The sequence below is a fragment of the Sus scrofa genome, chromosome 6, assembly GCF_054392235.1.
Source record: "Sus scrofa isolate SSC_HxYL_T2T_F1_AM1 chromosome 6, Sscrofa_HxYL_maternal_Yorkshire_Landrace_v2.0, whole genome shotgun sequence".
Lineage (NCBI taxonomy): Eukaryota > Metazoa > Chordata > Mammalia > Artiodactyla > Suidae > Sus > Sus scrofa.
Window position 1 is genome coordinate 89,969,718 of NC_139388.1, and position 17,904 is coordinate 89,987,621.

General features: G+C 43.4%; 1 protein-coding gene across 1 annotated transcript in view; it reads left to right on the plus strand.

Annotated features, from left to right (window-relative positions):
* Positions 1-16,063, plus strand: part of PHACTR4 (phosphatase and actin regulator 4) — a 118,782-nt gene extending 102,719 nt beyond the window's left edge. Inside the window, exons 11-15 of the mRNA XM_021095668.2 lie at positions 4,604-4,659; positions 6,271-6,332; positions 8,973-9,110; positions 9,887-9,963; positions 13,684-16,063. Of these exons, the coding sequence (XP_020951327.2) occupies positions 4,604-4,659; positions 6,271-6,332; positions 8,973-9,110; positions 9,887-9,963; positions 13,684-13,699 (349 nt within the window). The 3' untranslated portion in view covers positions 13,700-16,063. The remainder of the gene's footprint in view (positions 1-4,603; positions 4,660-6,270; positions 6,333-8,972; positions 9,111-9,886; positions 9,964-13,683) is intronic.
* Positions 16,064-17,904: the final 1,841 nt, after the last annotated feature.

Below are 17,904 nucleotides of genomic sequence, written 5' to 3' on the forward strand. Positions count from 1 at the left end.
TATAGAGTCCAGGTTTACAGATAAGTTGTTTGCCCGCCTCAGTTGTTTTTCTTAGTACAGTAAGGAAAAGGAGGTGGAACTCTTGGCAATATCCCTTAAAAATAACTAACGATGCCTGCTAATTAAAATATATTTTTCCCTCCTGCCGATAGTGGCTTTGCTGTTGGCCAAGATGGCAGCCTTAATACTGAACCATGTGCCTCTGTAGCCACAAGAGACCATCAAGATCAGGAATTAGTTGGAGTTCCCTTGTGGCACAGTGGGTTAAGGATCCCCCGTTGTCACTCCAGTGGCTCAGGTCACTGTCGTGGCACAGATTCAATCCCTGTCCCAGGAACTTCCACACGCCATAGACATGGCCAAAAAAAAAAAAAAAAAAAAAAAAAAAAAAAAAAAAAAGATTAAGTATTAGTTAAGAACAGGGAATTTTGGAGTTCCCGTTTTGGCACAGCAGTTTACAACCCCAACATGACGACTCAGGTTCAATCCCTGAGTTTGATCCCTGGCCTCACTCAGTGGGTTAAAGATCCAGCATTGCCATTAGCTGTGGTATAGGTCACAGACGTGGCTTGGATCCCTGTGTTGTATGGCTGTGGTGTAGGCTGGCAGCTGCACCTCTGATTCAACTCCTTGCCTGGGAACTTATATATGCTGCAGGTTTGGCCCTAAAAAACAAAAAGTAAAAATATGAGATTAACATTTATAATAAAAATTTACAATAGCATCAAAAATCTTTAAATATGAGGAGTTCCCGTCATGGCGCAGTGGTTAACAAATCCGACTAGGAACCATGAGGTTGCGGGTTCGGTCCCTGCCCTTGCTCAGTGGGTTAACGATCCGGTGTTGCCGTGACCTGTGGTGTAGGTTGCAGATGCGGCTCGGATCCCGCATTGCTGTGGCTCTGACGTAGGCCGGTGGCTACAGCTCCGATTCAACCCCTAGCCTGGGAGCTAGGGGCTCCATATGCCGCGGGAGCGGCCCAAGAAATAGCAACAACAACAATAACAAAAAGACAAAAAAAAAAAAAAAAAAAAATCTTTAAATATGAGTTCTCAGAGTTCCCATTGTGGGTTAAGAACCCAACTAGTATCCATGGACACAAGTTCTATCCCTGGCCTCACTCAGTGGGTTTAAGGATCCAGCATTGCCATGAGTTGTGGTGCAGGTCACAGACTTGGCTCAAATCCCTCATTGCTATGGCTGTGATGTAGGCCAGCAGCTATAGCTCTGATTCAACCCCTAGCCTGGGAATTTCCATATGCCACAAGTGGGATCCTAAAAAAACAAACAAAAAAATAAATATGAGTTCTCTTGTGGCACAGTGAATTAAGGATCCAGTGCTGTCACTGCAGTGTCTTGGGTCACTGCTGTGGCACAGGTTTGATCCCTGGCCCAGGAAATTCCACATGCTGTAGGTGTGGCCAAAAGAAAAAACCTTTAAATATTTATGAATAAACCTGACAAAAGATTGTGTATGACCTGTATACTGGAAAGTATAAAATACTACCAAAGAAAGCAAAGTAAAGCTAAGTAAATGGAGCGAAGTAATATATTCATGAATCAGAAGTCTCAGTACTGGAGTTCCCATTGTGGCTCAGTAGGTTAAGGACCTGATGTAGTTTCCGTGAGGATGTGGGTTCGATCCCTGGCCTCACTCAGTGAGTTAAATATCCAGCATTGCCGCAACTTTGTAGGTCGTACATGCAGCTTGGATCTGGCGTAGGCTGTGGCGTAGGCCTGCAGCTGCAGCTCCAATTTGACCCTTAGCCCAGGAACTTCCATTGCTGAAGGTGTAGCCATAAAAAAGAAAAAAAAGGAGTTCCTGTCTGGCTCGGCAGAAACGAATCTGACTAGTATCCATGAGGATGCAGGTTCGATCCCTGGCCTCACTCAATGGGTTAAGGATCTGGTGTTGCTGTGAGCTATGGTGTAGGTTGCAGACTTGGCTCGGACCTCGAATTGCTGTGGCTATGGCATAGGGTGGTAGCTACAGCTCCAATTGGACCCCTAGCCTGAGAACTTCCATATGCCGTGGATATGGCACTAAAAAGACAAAAAAAAAGGAGTTCCCGTCGTGGTGCAGTGGTTAACAAATACGACTAGGAATCATGAGGTTGTGGGTTCAATCCCTGGCCTTGCTCAGTGGGTTAAGGACCCAGCGTTGCCATGAGCTGTGGTGTAGGTTGCAGACGCAGCTCGGATCCCACATTGCTGTGGTTCTGGCGTAGGCCAGTGCCTACAGCTCCGATTCGACCCCTAGCCCGGGAATCTCCATATGCCGCCAGAGCGGCTCCGGAAAAGACAAAAAGCCAAAAAACAAACAAAAAAAAAAAAGTAAAAGGAAAAAAAATTAAAAAAAAAAAAAAAAGAGAGAGAGAAGAAAAAAAAGTCTCAATATTGTTAAGATGTCAATAGATTTAGCACAGTTCCAATCAAAATACCCCCAGTGGGAGTTCCCATTATGGTGCAGTGGGAATGAATCCAACTAGTATGGATGAGAATGCGGGTTCCATCCCTGGGCTCATTTAGTGGGTTAAGTATCCAGCATTGCCATGAGCTGTGGTGTAGGTTGAAAACAGCTTGGATCCCATGTTGCTGTGGCATAGGCAGACAGCTGCAGGTCCAATTCAACCCCGAGCCTGGGAATTTCCATATGCTGCAGGTGTGGCCCTAAAAATCAAACAAACAAACAAAAAACAGAATACCCCCAGTAGGCCTTAATTGATAAACTGATTCTAAAATTATTAGGGAAATATAAAGCAACTGTGAAAAAGAACAGGTTTGTAGGACCAACACTTTCTTATTTTAAGTATATTATAAAGCTAAAGTAACCTAAATGGTATGGTATGGACATAAAGATAGAGAAGTCAGTGCAACAGAAAGAGAGCCAGGAAATAGACCCACCCCACATATGTACAACTTTTTTTTTTTTTTTGGCTTTTTAGGGCCGCACCTATGGCGTATGGAAGTTCCCAGGCTAGGGGTGGAATCAGAGCTACAGCTGCTGGCCACACAGCCACAGCCACAGGATGCCAGATCCGAGCTGTGTCTGTGATCTACACCACAGCTTATGGCAATACTGGATCTTTAACCCACTGGCGGGGTCAGGGATCAAACCCGCAACCTCATGGATACTAGTCAGGTTCTTTACCACTGAGCCACAACATGAAATCCTGTGTAACTCATTTTTGACAAAAGTAACAAAGACAGTTTTCATTGAGAAAACAAGGGTGATGATATGTTCCTTATCATGACTGTAGTGGTGATTTTGCAGATATGTACATATGTCCAAATATGAAATCATATAATTTATCACATGTCACATATCTTAGTAAAGCTGTGGTGGTTTTTTGGGTGTAGTGTTTTTTTAGATGAACATTGAAAAAAGAAGGTCAAGAGGAACAACAACAAAAAAATACTTTTGAAATACATTAAGTTGTAAATTGTATATAAAATGGATTTGGGAGTTTTCCATGCAACTGAAGAGTTACTAGAATATAGTTCAGATACTATCTGAGAACTGTACTTTAAAGGTAAGAAACAAAATACTTTCTGATTCAGGAATGACAGGTTGTAATTGGTGTCATCTCAGAACTGGGGATGAAGTGAGAAACCAGGTATCAGAGATAAACCGAAATTAAGATCATAGATTTACAGAATATAACTCTGAAAGAGACCACCTTAAATTCCTGTGGTTCTTCAGCCCCTGGTTTAGAAATCAAGAGAGGGACATGAGAGTCATATGGGAAGCATTGTAAATGCAAATCTCAGTCCTCATCTTGGTTTCCTGAATCAGAATTTTTGTTCATATCCTTGAGGATCTGCAGGTCTGTTTGGGAGCCACCAGTCCAGTTCAGATCCTCACTTTACACATGAGTACACTTAGGATCTAACTGAGCTTTTTTGTGGTGGTAGGGCTTGTTGGTGTCAGAACTAGAACTGAAATCCTGGCCTGTTTGCCTGTACGATACCTTTTTGCCTTATAATTCTCTGTATTAACACTTTCAGGGAGTTCCCATTGTGGCTCAGTGGTTAACGAATCCAACCAGGAACTATGAGGTCAAGGGTTTGATCCCTGACCTTGCTCAGTGGGTTAAGGATCCAGTGTTGCCGTGAGCTGTGGTGTAGGTCGCAGACGCGGCTTCAGATCCCACGTTGCTGTGGCTTTGGTGTAGGCCAGCGGCTATAGCTCCGATTAGACCCCTAGCCTGGGAACCTCCATATGCCACGGGAGCGGACCCAGAAAAAGCAAAAAGACAGGAAAAAAAAAAAAAGAAAGAAAAAAACCACTTTCAGGAGTTCCCTTGTGGCACAGCAGATTAAGGATCCAGCCTTGTCACTGCAGCAGCTTGTGTCACTACTTGTGGCCTGGGTTCCATCCCTGGCCCAGGAAGTTCCACATACCATGGGCACAGCCAAAAAAAAAATGTATTAACACTTTCAGTGTGAAAATTGTTTTATAAACAAATGAAATATCAAAAGTTTGAAAATTTATTGATTTCTTTCTAGTATATGGGCTAATATAAATTGAGACCAAAACTGATCTTTGTACAGGATTGGGAAGTTTAACATAGACAGTACTCTTATTTATCTCCTTTTTTAGACGACTGAGTCAAAGACCAACACCAGAAGAACTGGAACAACGAAACATACTACAACGTGAGTCTAGCTGTGGAAATGAAGTTTATCTCTGACTTTAATATATATATCGGAAAAGAGAAGCATTTTGTACAAGGGTCAAGGAGAGAATATCCTAGCCAAGGAAGGACTGTTAAAGACTTCCTGTTGTGGCTCAGTAGGTTAAGTATCCATGAGATTGCGGGTTCAATCCCTGGCCCCACTCAGTGGGTTAAGAATCTGCTTGGCTGTGAGCTAAGGTCACAGACATGGCTCAAATCTTGAGTTGCTGTGGCTGTGGTGTAGGCCAGCAGCCGCAGCTCCAGTTCGACCTCTAGCCTGAGAACTTCCGTATGCCACAGGTGCAGACCTTAAGAAAAAGGAAGGAAGGACTCTTTTTACTTTTTTGCTCCTGAAAGAACAGAGCTCACCTTTACAATTCATCATTATGGTATTGTTTAGTATACTGGGATACTCCAGAAAATTGTGTTTGAATGTTCTCACAGTATCCTGAGACTACTTTGGGTATTTGGAAAGGTTTGATAGTATGTACTGTCCACCTTTTCTCTGTCTTAGGAGAAGTGAGGTAATGGTTGTGTACTGGAGTGGACTTTTCTGTTCTTAATGGAATCTGAGACCCAGAGCAAGTTCCAAATGCAGCAGTTGTTCTGCCTTGTTCATCTTTTAAGACTTTTCATACCTCTGAAGTCACAAAATAGGACCATGTATTTAATTTGCTTTCTGTTCATGTAATTGACTTCCTGAAATAGCATTTTAATCCAGTGCAGATTTACTTTTCCGGATTATAGGGTGAAATTTGTCCTTAAAAACCTCCACACTAGGAGTTCCCACTCAGCAGTTAACAAACCTGACTAGTATCCATGAGGATGCGCGTTCAATCCCTGGCCTTGCTCGGTGGATTAAGGATACAGCATTGCCATGAGCTGTGGTGTAGGTTGCGGATGCAGCTCAGATCCCATGTTGCTGCGGCTGTGGTATAGGCCGGCAGCTACAGCTCCAATTTGACCCAAGCCTGGGAACCTCCATGTGCCACGAGTGCAGCCCTAAAAAGAAAAAAGAAAAAAAAACCTCCACACTAAACAGGATTAGGCTTCATAGGGTTACTTATGGGCATGTTCAGCTTGACCAGCACATCCACTGTTCTCTCATCAATATTTGACTATTCAGAACTTAGTCACCAAGGAAATTTTAAAGTGTGGGAGCCTTTATAGACCTTTCGCATGAAACTCAGTGTGATCTCCATTCTTCGTTGCTACTGTTTACTCTTGAGCAAAGATCTGCAAAGTTTTTATTCAAGGGCACATAGTAAATATTTTCAGTTTTGCAGAAAAAGGCTGTTATGTAGGTATTTATCAAACCATTCAAAATGTAGCTATTTTATTAAAATGTAAAGACTGTAGTTCATGGGCAGGAAAACAACAGGAAATTGTCTGGCTTTGGTACCATAGTTGGTGACCCATGCTCTTATGTATTTGACCAGGTGAAAAGAAAATTGTCTTGATTAGCCATTCTCAAAGTTAATGTTTTATTCTGATTTGGAACCTGTGAGAAATATCTGAGGTGTAATCACTGAAAAGTTTGATATTCAATCTGCCATTCTGAAGTAATATTCTTTGTTTCTGTCAACTGTAGCTAAAAATGAAGCTGATCGTCAGGCAGAAAAACGAGAAATTAAGCGTCGGCTCACTAGAAAGGTATGCTGCGCAAGTGTTCATTCTCAGTCTGTCCACTGACTTCATATCTTGTATTTAAAGGACCTGTTTGGTTGGAAAGAAATTAATTTGACTTGAATTGCCATAGATTGTTTTGAAGATAGAACACATGATGAGAAGTATAGAAAACGACATTATAAGAACATTTTTTTTTCACTTTTACCATTTAAAAAAACCTGGCACAAGAAGGTGCTCAATAAATATCTGTACCAGTTTGGACCTTTTATTTTTATAGACCTGGGCTTTCTCAAACCTGTTTTGGGTAACAGGAGGAGTGTGTAGCATTCATTTTGCAAGGCAAACTGGTTGCTTTCTCATCAGGGAAAGAACTGAACTGATCCTTAGTAATACCTAACAACTATGAAAAACCAAATACAATTTTCTCATTGGCCCCAGGCCAATTAGGGTAGAGTCTTTTTGGTACCAGACCTGTGTTGGCCCTTAAACTCTGTGATTAAGCCCTTTTCCCTTTCTCTCCCTCTGTAATAGTTGATATTTACCTCCTATAGATTCTTGGAGTTGGTCTGAGTGCTCTAGATATTTCTTTTTTTTTTTTCATTTTTTTATATTTTTATTAATTATTTCCCCAATACAATTTCTTTTTCTACTGTACAACATGGTGACCCAGTTACATGTACACATTCTACTTTCACACATTATCATGCGCCATCATAAGTGACTAGACATAGTTTCCAGTGCTACACAGCAGGATCTCATTGCTAATCCATTCCAAAGACAATAGTTTACATCCATTAAACCCAAGGTCCCAATCCATCCCATTCCCTCCCCCTCCCCCTCTAGATATTTCTTTAAATGTATAAGAATCCCCAGGAAGGTAAAGAATCTAGAAATTTTCTTCCAGATTTTTCCCACTTCTTCCCTCCTCTGGAGCCAGAGGAATTATCCTTTATAGGCTGAGGGTGATTAGAGGCCATGGCTGAACTCAGTGCCTTCAGATTTAGCAGGTTACCTGATTGTTCACCCTGACATCGTAATTTGTTACAGAATCTGATATCTTGGTCATTATTCATGTCAAAAGGAAATTCATACTTAATATTGCCCACTAATAGATACTGCTTTTATATGAAATGTATTCACCTTCTAATGTATTAGATATGAATTTATAGCGCTGACCCTTTTGCAATCCAAAATGTGGTTCATGGACCAGAAGCATTGGCATCACCTGGGAGCTTATAAGAAATTCAGAATCTCAGACCCCACCCCAGATCTGCTTAATCAGAATCTACTCTTTGGAGTTCCCATTGTGGCTCAGTGGTAACGAACCTGACTAGTAGCCATTGGCCTTGCTCACTGGGTTAAGGATCCAGCGTTACTCTGAGAGGTGGTGTAGGTCACAGACGCAGTTCAGATCCTGCCTTGCTGTGGCTGTAGTGTAGGCCAGAAGCTATAGATCTAATTCACCCCCTAGCCTGGGAACTTCCCTATGCTCTGGGTGCGGCACTAAAAAGCAAAAATAAATAAATAAAAGGGGAGTTCCCGTCGTGGTGCAGTGGTTAACGAATCCGACTAGGAACCATGAGGTTGCAGGTTCAATCCCTGCCCTTGCTCAGTGGGTTAAAGATCCGGCATTGCCGTGAGCTGTGGTGTAGGTTGCAGACGCGGCTCGGATCCCGCGTTGCTGTGGCTCTGGCGTAGGCCCGGAGCTACAGCTCCAATTTGACCCCTAACCTGGGAACCTCCATATGCCACGGGAGCGGCCCAAAGAAATAGCAAAAAGACAAAAATAAATAAATAAATAAATAAAAATTTAAAAATAAATAAATAAAAGGTCCCAGGTGGAGGTCCCTTTGTGGCTCAGTGGGTTAAGAATATGACATAGGGAGTTCCCGTCGTGGTGCAGTGGTTAACGAATCCGACTAGGAACCATGAGGTTGCGGGTTCGGTCCCTGCCCTTGCTCAGTGGGTTAACGGTCCGGCGTTGCCGTGACCTGTGGTGTAGATTGCAGACGCAGCTCGGATCCTGCGTTGCTGTGGCTCTGGCGTAGGCCGGTGGCTACAGCTCCGATTCAACTCCTAGCCTGGGAGCCTCCATATGCCGCGGGAGCGGCCCAAAGAAATAGCAACAACAACAAAAGACAAAAAGACAGAAAAAAAAAAAAAAAAAAAGAATATGACATAGTGTCCCTGAGGATTAGGGTTCAATCCCTGGCCTCTCTCAGCGGGTTAAGGATACAGTGTTGCCATAAGCTGTAGTGTATGCAGCTCCAAATGATTGTTGCCCTGGCTGTGACATAGTGAAGCAGCTGCAGCTCTGATTTGACCCCTAGCCCAGGAACTTCCATATGCTACAGACACGGCCATAAAAAGAAAAAAATAAAGGTTCCTCAGGTGGAATTCTCTTGGGGCACAGTGGTTTGGGGATCCAGCGTTGTCACTGCAGCAGCTTGGGTCGTTGCTGTGGCACAGGTTCAGTTCCTGGCATAGAAACTTCCACATGCCATGAGCTTGGCCAAATAAACAAGTAAATAAATAAAATAAAGGTTCCCTAGTGATTCCAGTGTACAGCAAAGGTTGAAACACTGGACTGGAGGCAGTTTCAATGCATGATTGATTCCTAATTCCTGGCATGGTGAACTAAGAGCCTCTGTCCATTTCTTTCAGCTCAGTCAGAGGCCAACTGTGGCTGAACTACTTGCCAGGAAGATTCTGAGGTTTAATGAATACGTGGAGGTAACAGATGCTCACGATTATGACCGGCGGGCTGACAAACCTTGGACCAAACTGACCCCTGCTGACAAGGTGTCTGTCATTTGTCTCTCTTTCTTTCTTTGAAGGATGCAAACCAATAACTATAAGAGGGAACCATAAAGGAAATTTCTACTTGTAATATAATGTTAAATGTCTAATCAAAATACAAAATTTTTTTTTAAAAATACAAAATACCAAGATGTGCAAATTAAACTTAGTACTAATAACTCCACCACCATCTCCAAACTGACAGAGAAGAAAATCCTTGCACATCAGTTGAAAAATCTGGAAGGAAGTAAATCACATTTTTAGCAGTGGTTATGTATGTTGGAGGAAGTTTGCATAGCATATTTTAGTAGTTACTCAATTTTCACTTTTGCAGTAGGAAAAGAATTTTTATATGCTGTGGAAACAATAAAATCTACAGGAATTCCCTGGTGGCACAGCAGGTTAAGGATCTGGCATTGTCACTAATGTGGCTTGGGTTGCTGCTCTGGCACAGGTTCCATCCCTGTCCAAGAACTTCTGCATGCTGCAGTTATAGCCCAAAAAAATCAAAATTTAAAAAAACTGCATTTCTTCTAAGATGTTCAGGTGTTTGATTTAACTGGAGATTTGGGGTTTATTATTCGATGAAGGGTGTCAAGGGAGGCAATGTGCATCAGGTCTGGTTAGTGTGTTGACCTGGCTTCCTCCCTCCCTCTGGGTTGCCTGCTGGGGGTTGCAGTCAGTCACAAGGTGAAGCACAATAGAGACTACATGGCAGATCACACTGCCCTACTCTACCAGAAAGAAGATGCTGAAGCATTTTTGTTTCTTCTCTACAGGCCGCTATAAGAAAAGAGTTAAATGAATTTAAAAGTTCAGAGATGGAGGTTCATGAAGAGAGCAGACACTTTACACGGTAAGACCCAAACACTGTGAGCCAATAAGCAGAGTGCCACCAAAAAGCAGACATAGTAGAGTTGCTCAGCTAGGAAGGATTCTAATGACTTTTTAAAAGAACAGCACAGTATTAATTGCAAAAAGTCTGCATTAAGAAAAAAGGATGAGGGAGTTCCCGTCGTGGCGCAGTGGTTAACGAATCCGACTAGGAACCATGAGGTTGCGGGTTCGGTCCCTGCCCTTGCTCAGTGGGTTAACGATCCGGCGTTGCCGTGAGCTGTGGTGTAGGTTGCAGACGCGGCTCGGATCCCGCGTTGCTGTGGCTCTGGCGTAGGCCGGTGGCTACAGCTCCGATTCAACCCCTAACCTGGGAACCTCCATATGCCGCGGGAGCAGCCCAAGAAATAGCAACAACAACAACAAAAGACAAAAGACAAAAAGACAAAAAAAAAAAAAAAAAAAAAAAAAAAAAAAAAAAAAAAAAAAAAAAAAAAAAAGAAAAAAGGATGAGGAGTTCCCGTCGTGGCGCAGTGGTTAACGAATCCGACTAGGAACCATGAGGTTGTGGGTTCGGTCCCTGCCCTTGCTCAGTGGGTTAACGGTCCGGCGTTGCCGTGAGCTGTGGTGTAGGTTGCAGACGCAGCTCTGATCCTGCGTTGCTGTAGCTCTGGCGTAGGCTGGCAGCTACATCTCCGATTCGACCCCTAGCCTGGGAACCTCCATATGCCGCAGGAACGGCCCAAAGAAATAGCAAAGAGACAAAAATTAAAAAAAAAGAAAAGAAAAAAGAAAAAAGGATGAGAAACTAAGAGGCTCATAGTTCGAATGTGTACTGAATATATCATTTTACGTACGTTATCTTAGTTAATCCTTGCAAGCAACATGCCAGGTGTGTTCATATCCCCATTTTATTGATGAAGAAACAGGCTCAAAGGGGTTAAGTAACTTGCTTGACTTGCTAGTAAGTTACTGACCAGGATGTGGGGGAAGGAATGAATGACCTAAAGCCACTGGGTGTGCTCTTCTCTGCACCTCACTGCCCCAGGTTATGGATGAGGAAGCTGTTGCTGAGCTGATAAACAAGAGCCTGCACTGTCTAGTTTCAGTCCTTTCTAGCACAGTTGGTCTTACCAATTTAGTGTATAAACTTCATAAAGCAAACCAAGAAGCATTTTGATTTGGAATTACTATTGTGATTAAGGACCTAGCCCATAGCTAAAGACTCAGCCAGCCACAAACAGAATCAGTGAAAATATCTAGGTGACTCTCAGAACACTTATAAAAAGAAGCTAGTGCTGTACAGCAGGAAAAAAAAAAAAAAAAAAAAAAAAGACAACAACAACAAAAAAAAACAAAGCTAAAAAAAAAATAAAAAGAAGCTAGGAGTTCCCGTTGAGGCACAGTGGTTAACGAATCCGGCTAGGAACCATGAGGTTACAAGTTCGATCCCTGGCTTTGCTCAGTCAGTTAAGGATCTGGCGTTGCTGTGAGCTATGTAGGTCGCAGACGCAGCTCAGTTCCCGAGTTGGTATGGCTCTGGCCGAGGCCGGCAGCTACAGCTCCGATTAGACCCCTAGCCTGGGAACCTCCATATGCCATGGAAGCAGCCCTAGAAAAGGCAAAAAAAAAAAAGAAGAAGCTAAATAAAAGAAGATATCATGACAATTACAGTTTGCTAGAAAAAGAAGGAACAAGCAGAGTTGGAAAATAAAATATCCTTAAGGAGTTCCTGCTGTGGCTCAGCAGGTTAAGGATCTGGCTTTGTCTCTGTGGAGGTGAGGGTTCAGTCTCCAGCCTAGCACAGTGGGTTAAGGATCTGGTGATGCTGCAACTGTGGCATAGGATTCACTCCCTGGCCTAGGAACTTCCATATGCCTCAGGTGCAACCAAAAAAGAAAGAAAAATTTTTCCATCATAATACAGGCAAATGGTTATTTTAACTATAGAATTTTTTTGTACTCAACTCTGACGAGAGTAGGGGAGGTAGATTATTTGAATAGCAGTGACACCTGGCATGTTTGCTGCAAGGCTTAAGATAACAGACACACAAAATGATATACTCAGTACAGTTACAAACTATGCCTCTTAGTTCTCATCCCTTTCTCTTAATGTAGTCTTTTTGCAGTGAACACTGTGTCATTCTTATAAAAATGTCATTGGAGTTCCTGTCATGGAGCAGTGGAAACGAATCCGACTAGGAACCATGAGGTTTTGGGTTTGATCCCTGGCCTTGCTTAGTGGGTTAAGGATCAGGCATTGCCATGAGCCGTATGTACGTCGCAGACTCAGCTCAGATCCAGCGTGGCTGTGGCTGGCAGCTGTAGCTCCAACTGGACTCCTAGCCGGGGAACATCCATATGCTATGGGTATGGCCCTGAAAAGAGAAAAGACAAAAAAAATAAAATAAAAATGTCATTAGAGTTATAAATAAATTTTTTAAATAAATATAAAGGGTGGACAGAAGAAAATGAACCAGGAAAGCATATTGAGGAAAAGTCATTGAAAAATTGGGAAACCTAGAGAAGAACAGTATTACAGAAGTCAAAAAAGAGTTTCAAGAAGGAAAGAAGAGGGTCCGGAGTATCAGATGCTATAGAAAGTCAGGTAGGGAGTTCCCATCGTGGCACAGAGGAAATGAATCCAACCAGGAACCGTGAGGTTTCGGGTTCGATCCCTGGCCTCACTCAGTGGGTTAAGGATGCGGTGTTGCCTTGAGCTGTGGTGTAGGTCAAAAACTCAGCTCAGATCTGGCGTGGCTGTGGCTGTGGCCGGCAGCTGTAGATCTTCCAACTGGACCCCTAGCCTGGGAATCTTCATATGCTGCAGGTGCAGCCCTAAAGAAAAAAAGAAAAGAAATGTCAGGCAGTCTTAGAGTAGAGGAGAGGTTTTTTTAATTAGGTCGTTTCATGACTTTTTTTTTTTTTTTTTTTTTTTTTGTCTTTTTGCCTTTTCTTGAGCCGTTCCCGTGGCATGTGGAGATTCCCAGGCCAGGGGTCGAATCGGAACTGCAGCCACCAGCCTGCGCCAGAGCCACAGCAACATGGGAGCCGAGTCTGCAACCTGCACCACAGCTCACGGCAACGCCGGATCCTTAACCCACTGAGCAAGGCCAGGGGTCGAACCTGCAACCTCATGGTTCCTAGTTGGATTCATTAACCACTGCGCCACGACGGGAACTCCGCATTACTTCTAAGATTATATAGGTGGGAGTTCCCGTCGTGGTGCAGTGGTTAATGAATCCGACTAGGAATCATGAGGTCAAGGGTTCGATGCCTGGCCTTGCTCAGTGGGTTAAGTATCCGGCGTTGCCGTGAGCTGTGGTGCAGGTTGCAGACGCGGCTCGGATCCCGAGTTGCTGAGCTCCGATTCAACCCCTGGCCTGGGCGCCTCCGTATGCTGCGGGAGCGGCCCAAAGAAATGGCAGAAAGACAAAAAAAAAAAAAAAAAAGATTATACAGGTGACCCATGAACAGTGCAGGAGCTGGGCCCCCATGACCCTCTGAGCAGTCGAAAATCCACATGTAATTTACAGCCAGCCCTCCATATATGTGGCTCCTCCATATCCATTGTTCTGTTTCCTATGCATCCTATTCCATCATGTAGTTCTGTGGCATTTACTATTGAAAAAACTCTGTGTGAAAGTGGACTCAAGTGGTTCTAATCCTCGTTGTTCAAGGGTCAACTGTAAGAGCAAAGCAACCTACAGTATTTGTAACTTGGCTCTTTTTGATTGTTTTAGCTACCACCGTCCGTGATGCCGAAGTTTGAGAGATGATCTAAACAACCCCCCAAAAGAGGGCTGCTTTGCTGCTTCAGTCTGCAGAGTGACATGGAGGGTACTTCAGCACTTCCCAGCGCAGCCAGCACTGAGTCCTCTGGGATGTAATTCTGGGGTGAACAGCACTTCTATGAATGTAGCATTTCACTGGAATGGATTCTCATGTGCTGCCTTGGGCAAAACTTTGTCAGTGCTTTTGAACCTTTTAATATTGCCGTATATTTGAGGGGTCTTCCCTCACCAGCCACCAAGGTTCCAAGTTTTATTGGCTGCTCCTTGCCCTCCCCGCAAGATGACTGCCTGTGCTGAGGCACAGTTGGCACCATTATTAGCCTTACCTGCCCTGTCCAAGTGGTGAGACCCACCCAGTGTGGGCGCCAAATTCCAGCCATCAAATCCAGTTGGTGACAGGGAAGCCCTTCTGAGGCCCCACCTCCAGGGGAAGCCTGCTACTGCACTGGCATGTCAGTTGAAAGCATTGCACTATACCTCTTGTAACACAGCAAAATAGTCCTTCAGGCGGCCCAGCCCAGGAGGAGCTCAGGATGTGACATGTTCTTCCTTTTGACACAAGTCATTCTGATTTTTTTTTTTTTTTTTTTTAAGAAATCTTGAAGAGATGATGGAAACTTATGTTTTTCCTATCTCTTAAACAGTCTGAGCTGCAACCACATTCCAAGTTGGAAAATGAAAACGCATATGTTTTCTATATATAAAAACAAAATCCAAAAAGGCCTTTATGTTAAGGCCAACTTGACAGAAAACTGACTCATCATGGCTTAAATTTTATAGGCTGTTGTACCAAGTGATACTCTAAATCATTCTAACCATGAGATATATTCTCCCCCATAAAGCAGAGTTGCAACAACTCTGTGGGAGCACTTGTGTCTGGCTGTCAGCCCCCACACTTTCAGCCAGAATCACAGTGAGGTCCCGGGAGTGTGGGGTGTTAGACAGGAGAAGGTCTTTGGAGAAGCAGTTAGGAGGGGCAAGATCATGACCCACTGTTCCTCTCTCTTCCTCAGTACTGTCTGCCCTCCTGCTGCACTCTCCCTCTTAACTCCCAACACTGATCGTCCTGCTGATCCTCTCTGGCAGCTTCCACCTTATTCACCCCTCCTCTTCCAAGCTGTAGCTAGTGTAGCTGGTGCCTGGGCACTGGCTCAGCCCCTACCCCTTTTTGTATTTGTAATGTGTATTAATATGATTTCCTAAAACAGAAGATTTAGTTGCTTTCTTTGAATTATTATTGAAAACCATACAGCCTTACTATTTCCCTCTCATTCCTATCCACCCTAAGTGGAAGGGAAAAAACAGTTTCTTAACTGATGAATGTGACTTTTTCCCTTTAATGTTCAGAAAATTGTGGCTATTTTACAGATTTCTTTTGATTTCTTCTGTAGTCCCTCTTGTTCTAGATGTCATCTTTCAGTAGGTATTTCTCTTTCTTCCTTTGACGTCCGTGTAAGATTTGCTGAAGAATCAGAATATTAGTTCAAAACAAAAAAGCTGGAGTTCACGCTGTGATGGTGGGTTAATGGTCTGGCATTGTCTCTGTGACAGTGCAGGTTTGATCCCCGCCTGGGAATTTCCATGTATCGGGGTGTGGCTGGAAAAGAAAAACAAAACAAAACAAAAAAAAAACCTAAAGTGACCTTAAAGGTAGTATCTTCTCTCCGAATGGGGAATTGGGAAGTATTTAGAAGTCTCAGTAATTCTCAAGTGCTTTATGGCTATGGAGCTACATGGGACCCACATCTCCTGGAAGCTCATTAACACTTGGCATGACAGAGGGAAGAGAAGGGACAGTTCTGCAAAGTTGCTAGCCTTCTAAGGCGGCCACATAGAAGTGCTAACTTGACTTCTGCTAACCTTTCTGTCTTGCTGGTTTGGAGACAACTTGGCTTATGCTAGCATCCTCTGTGGTTTCAGATGACAATTTCAAAGCCGCCTTTCACTGCCTTTCTTTCCCTTAATGTGCCAAGCTCGAAACAGGATTTGATTTCTTGAGCTAAGTGTGTGCTTTCTATGTGCCACCGAGGAATTTAGTTCGTCTTTCATCTCATTCATGTTCTTTTGAAACAAGATACTTTGGGGTCAAATCTTTTCAGGTGTTTATATATATATATATATATATATATATAAAGTAGATTTTGTGTCTTTCCATGTAAGTAACAATTCACAATCATAATGTAAAGAAGAAATAAAAGCCTGGTGTATTGTACTTCAAAATGCTTCCCTGATGTACAGAATCTCCTTGTAAAATAAATAATTGCATTGTATATCAGTCTTCCTATCAATATTAATTAATGTATTTTAGAATTAAAAAAAACCTACACTATTCTGGTGTAAAGTGTTTATTTTTTACGTTCTACCTTATTCCAAAAGATTTAAAGTAGCTTAGGGAGTTCCCATTGTGGCACATTGGAAATCCGACCAGTATCCATAAGGATGGGGGTTTGATCCCTGGCCTCACTCAGTGGGTGGGGGATCTGGCATTGCCATGAGCTGTCATGTAGGTTGTAGATGTGGCTCAGATCCCACATTGCTGTGGCTGTGGTATAGGCCGGCTGCTGTAGCTCTGATTCAATCCCTAGCCTGGGAACCTCCATATGCTGTGGGTGTGTCCCTAAAAAGAAAAAATATTTAGCTTAAAAATGTATTGCTAGACATCCTAAATGAGTAGATGAACGGGGAAATATCATAGTACAAACATGAAATGTAGCCAGAGATGAAAGTCAGTGATGCCTGACCTTCTGTACACACATGTGGAAAAAGGATAAGCTGCAGAATGTGTTTGAGGCCCTGTTTATGCCAGGTTCACGTTCCCTGGCCACCAGAAGGTCCACATCTCCAAGAAGTGGGGATATACCTCATGTTTAATGCAGATAACTTTGAAAACATGTTGGCAGAAAAGCAGCTCATCCTAGATGGCTGTGGGGTCAGATACAGCCCTAATCTCAGCCCCCTGGACAAATGGTGGGCTCTGCACTTACGGGAGCCTTGGTGCGGTCCCCTCCTTATGCCTGACAATAAATCCTACTTTGCTGTCAGGAAAAAATCAGCTGCGGAGAGGAAAGCCAACTATGAACTCCACACTATGTAGGAGGTACAGCTCAGGTTTTATTAATCCCACCTAGTCCGGAAGGTAAGTGAATATATACTCATTTTACCAGTGAAGAACTTGACAGCTGAAGTTGCCTCCCCAAAGTCAAAAAGCAAAGTATGTAATCACCCGTTAACTATTTCAAGGACAAGCAGTCGCATCCCAATCATTTGTCCCTACAAGGACATTTTGCATATGGATCACATATAATTAGACCTCAGGAGAGCTTCCCTTGTGGTTCAGCAGTAACAAACTTGACTAGGATCAATGACAAGGGTTCGACTCCTGGCCTCATTCAACGGGTTAAAGATCCGGCATTGCTGTGAGCTAATGTTGTAGGTCAAAGACACAGCTCGGTTCTGCCGTCGCTGTGGCTGTGGCATAGGCCGGCAGCAGCTCCAATTTGACCCTTAGCCTAGGAATCTCCATATGCTGCGGGTGCGGCCCTAAAAAAAGAAATCAGACCTCAGGCTGACAAGGAGTTTGTAGCTCATGTACTCCTCTCTGGCAAGCAGCCCAGTTTCAATTTGGTGGCCCCACCAATGACTCACTTTCTACTTGTCACTTCAGAGACTGGCCTTGATTAGCGTACCACCCTTTACCAAAGATTAAAAGAAACCATGAGTCAGACTGCTCATGTCATTGGCCTCCATCTGTTCCCTTATTCTCCTTCTACTGGCCCTCCAAAGAGGCTTCATACTGCCATTACCTTTTGAGGTCACACACCATCTCTAGAAGTGTGCTTTGAAGGTACACGTTGCCCAGTGTTTGCTGAAACAGAGAATGAACTGAGGGTCTTACGAATTTTAATTAATCTTCCTATCCCAGGAGAAGGAGGACTGCAATCGCAGAGGGAGAGGTTTAAAAAACAACTAGCAGGAAGGGCAAGTTCATAGCAGGGGATGGGCTAGGCAGTGAACTTTTAAAAAAATGAGAATCTGGAGTTCTCATCATGGCTCAGTGGAAACAAATCTGACTAGTATCCATGAAGACACAAGTTCGATCTCTGGCCTCGCTCAATGGGTTCTGGAGTTGCTGTAGCTGTGGCATAGACCAGAGGCTACAGCTCCAGTTTG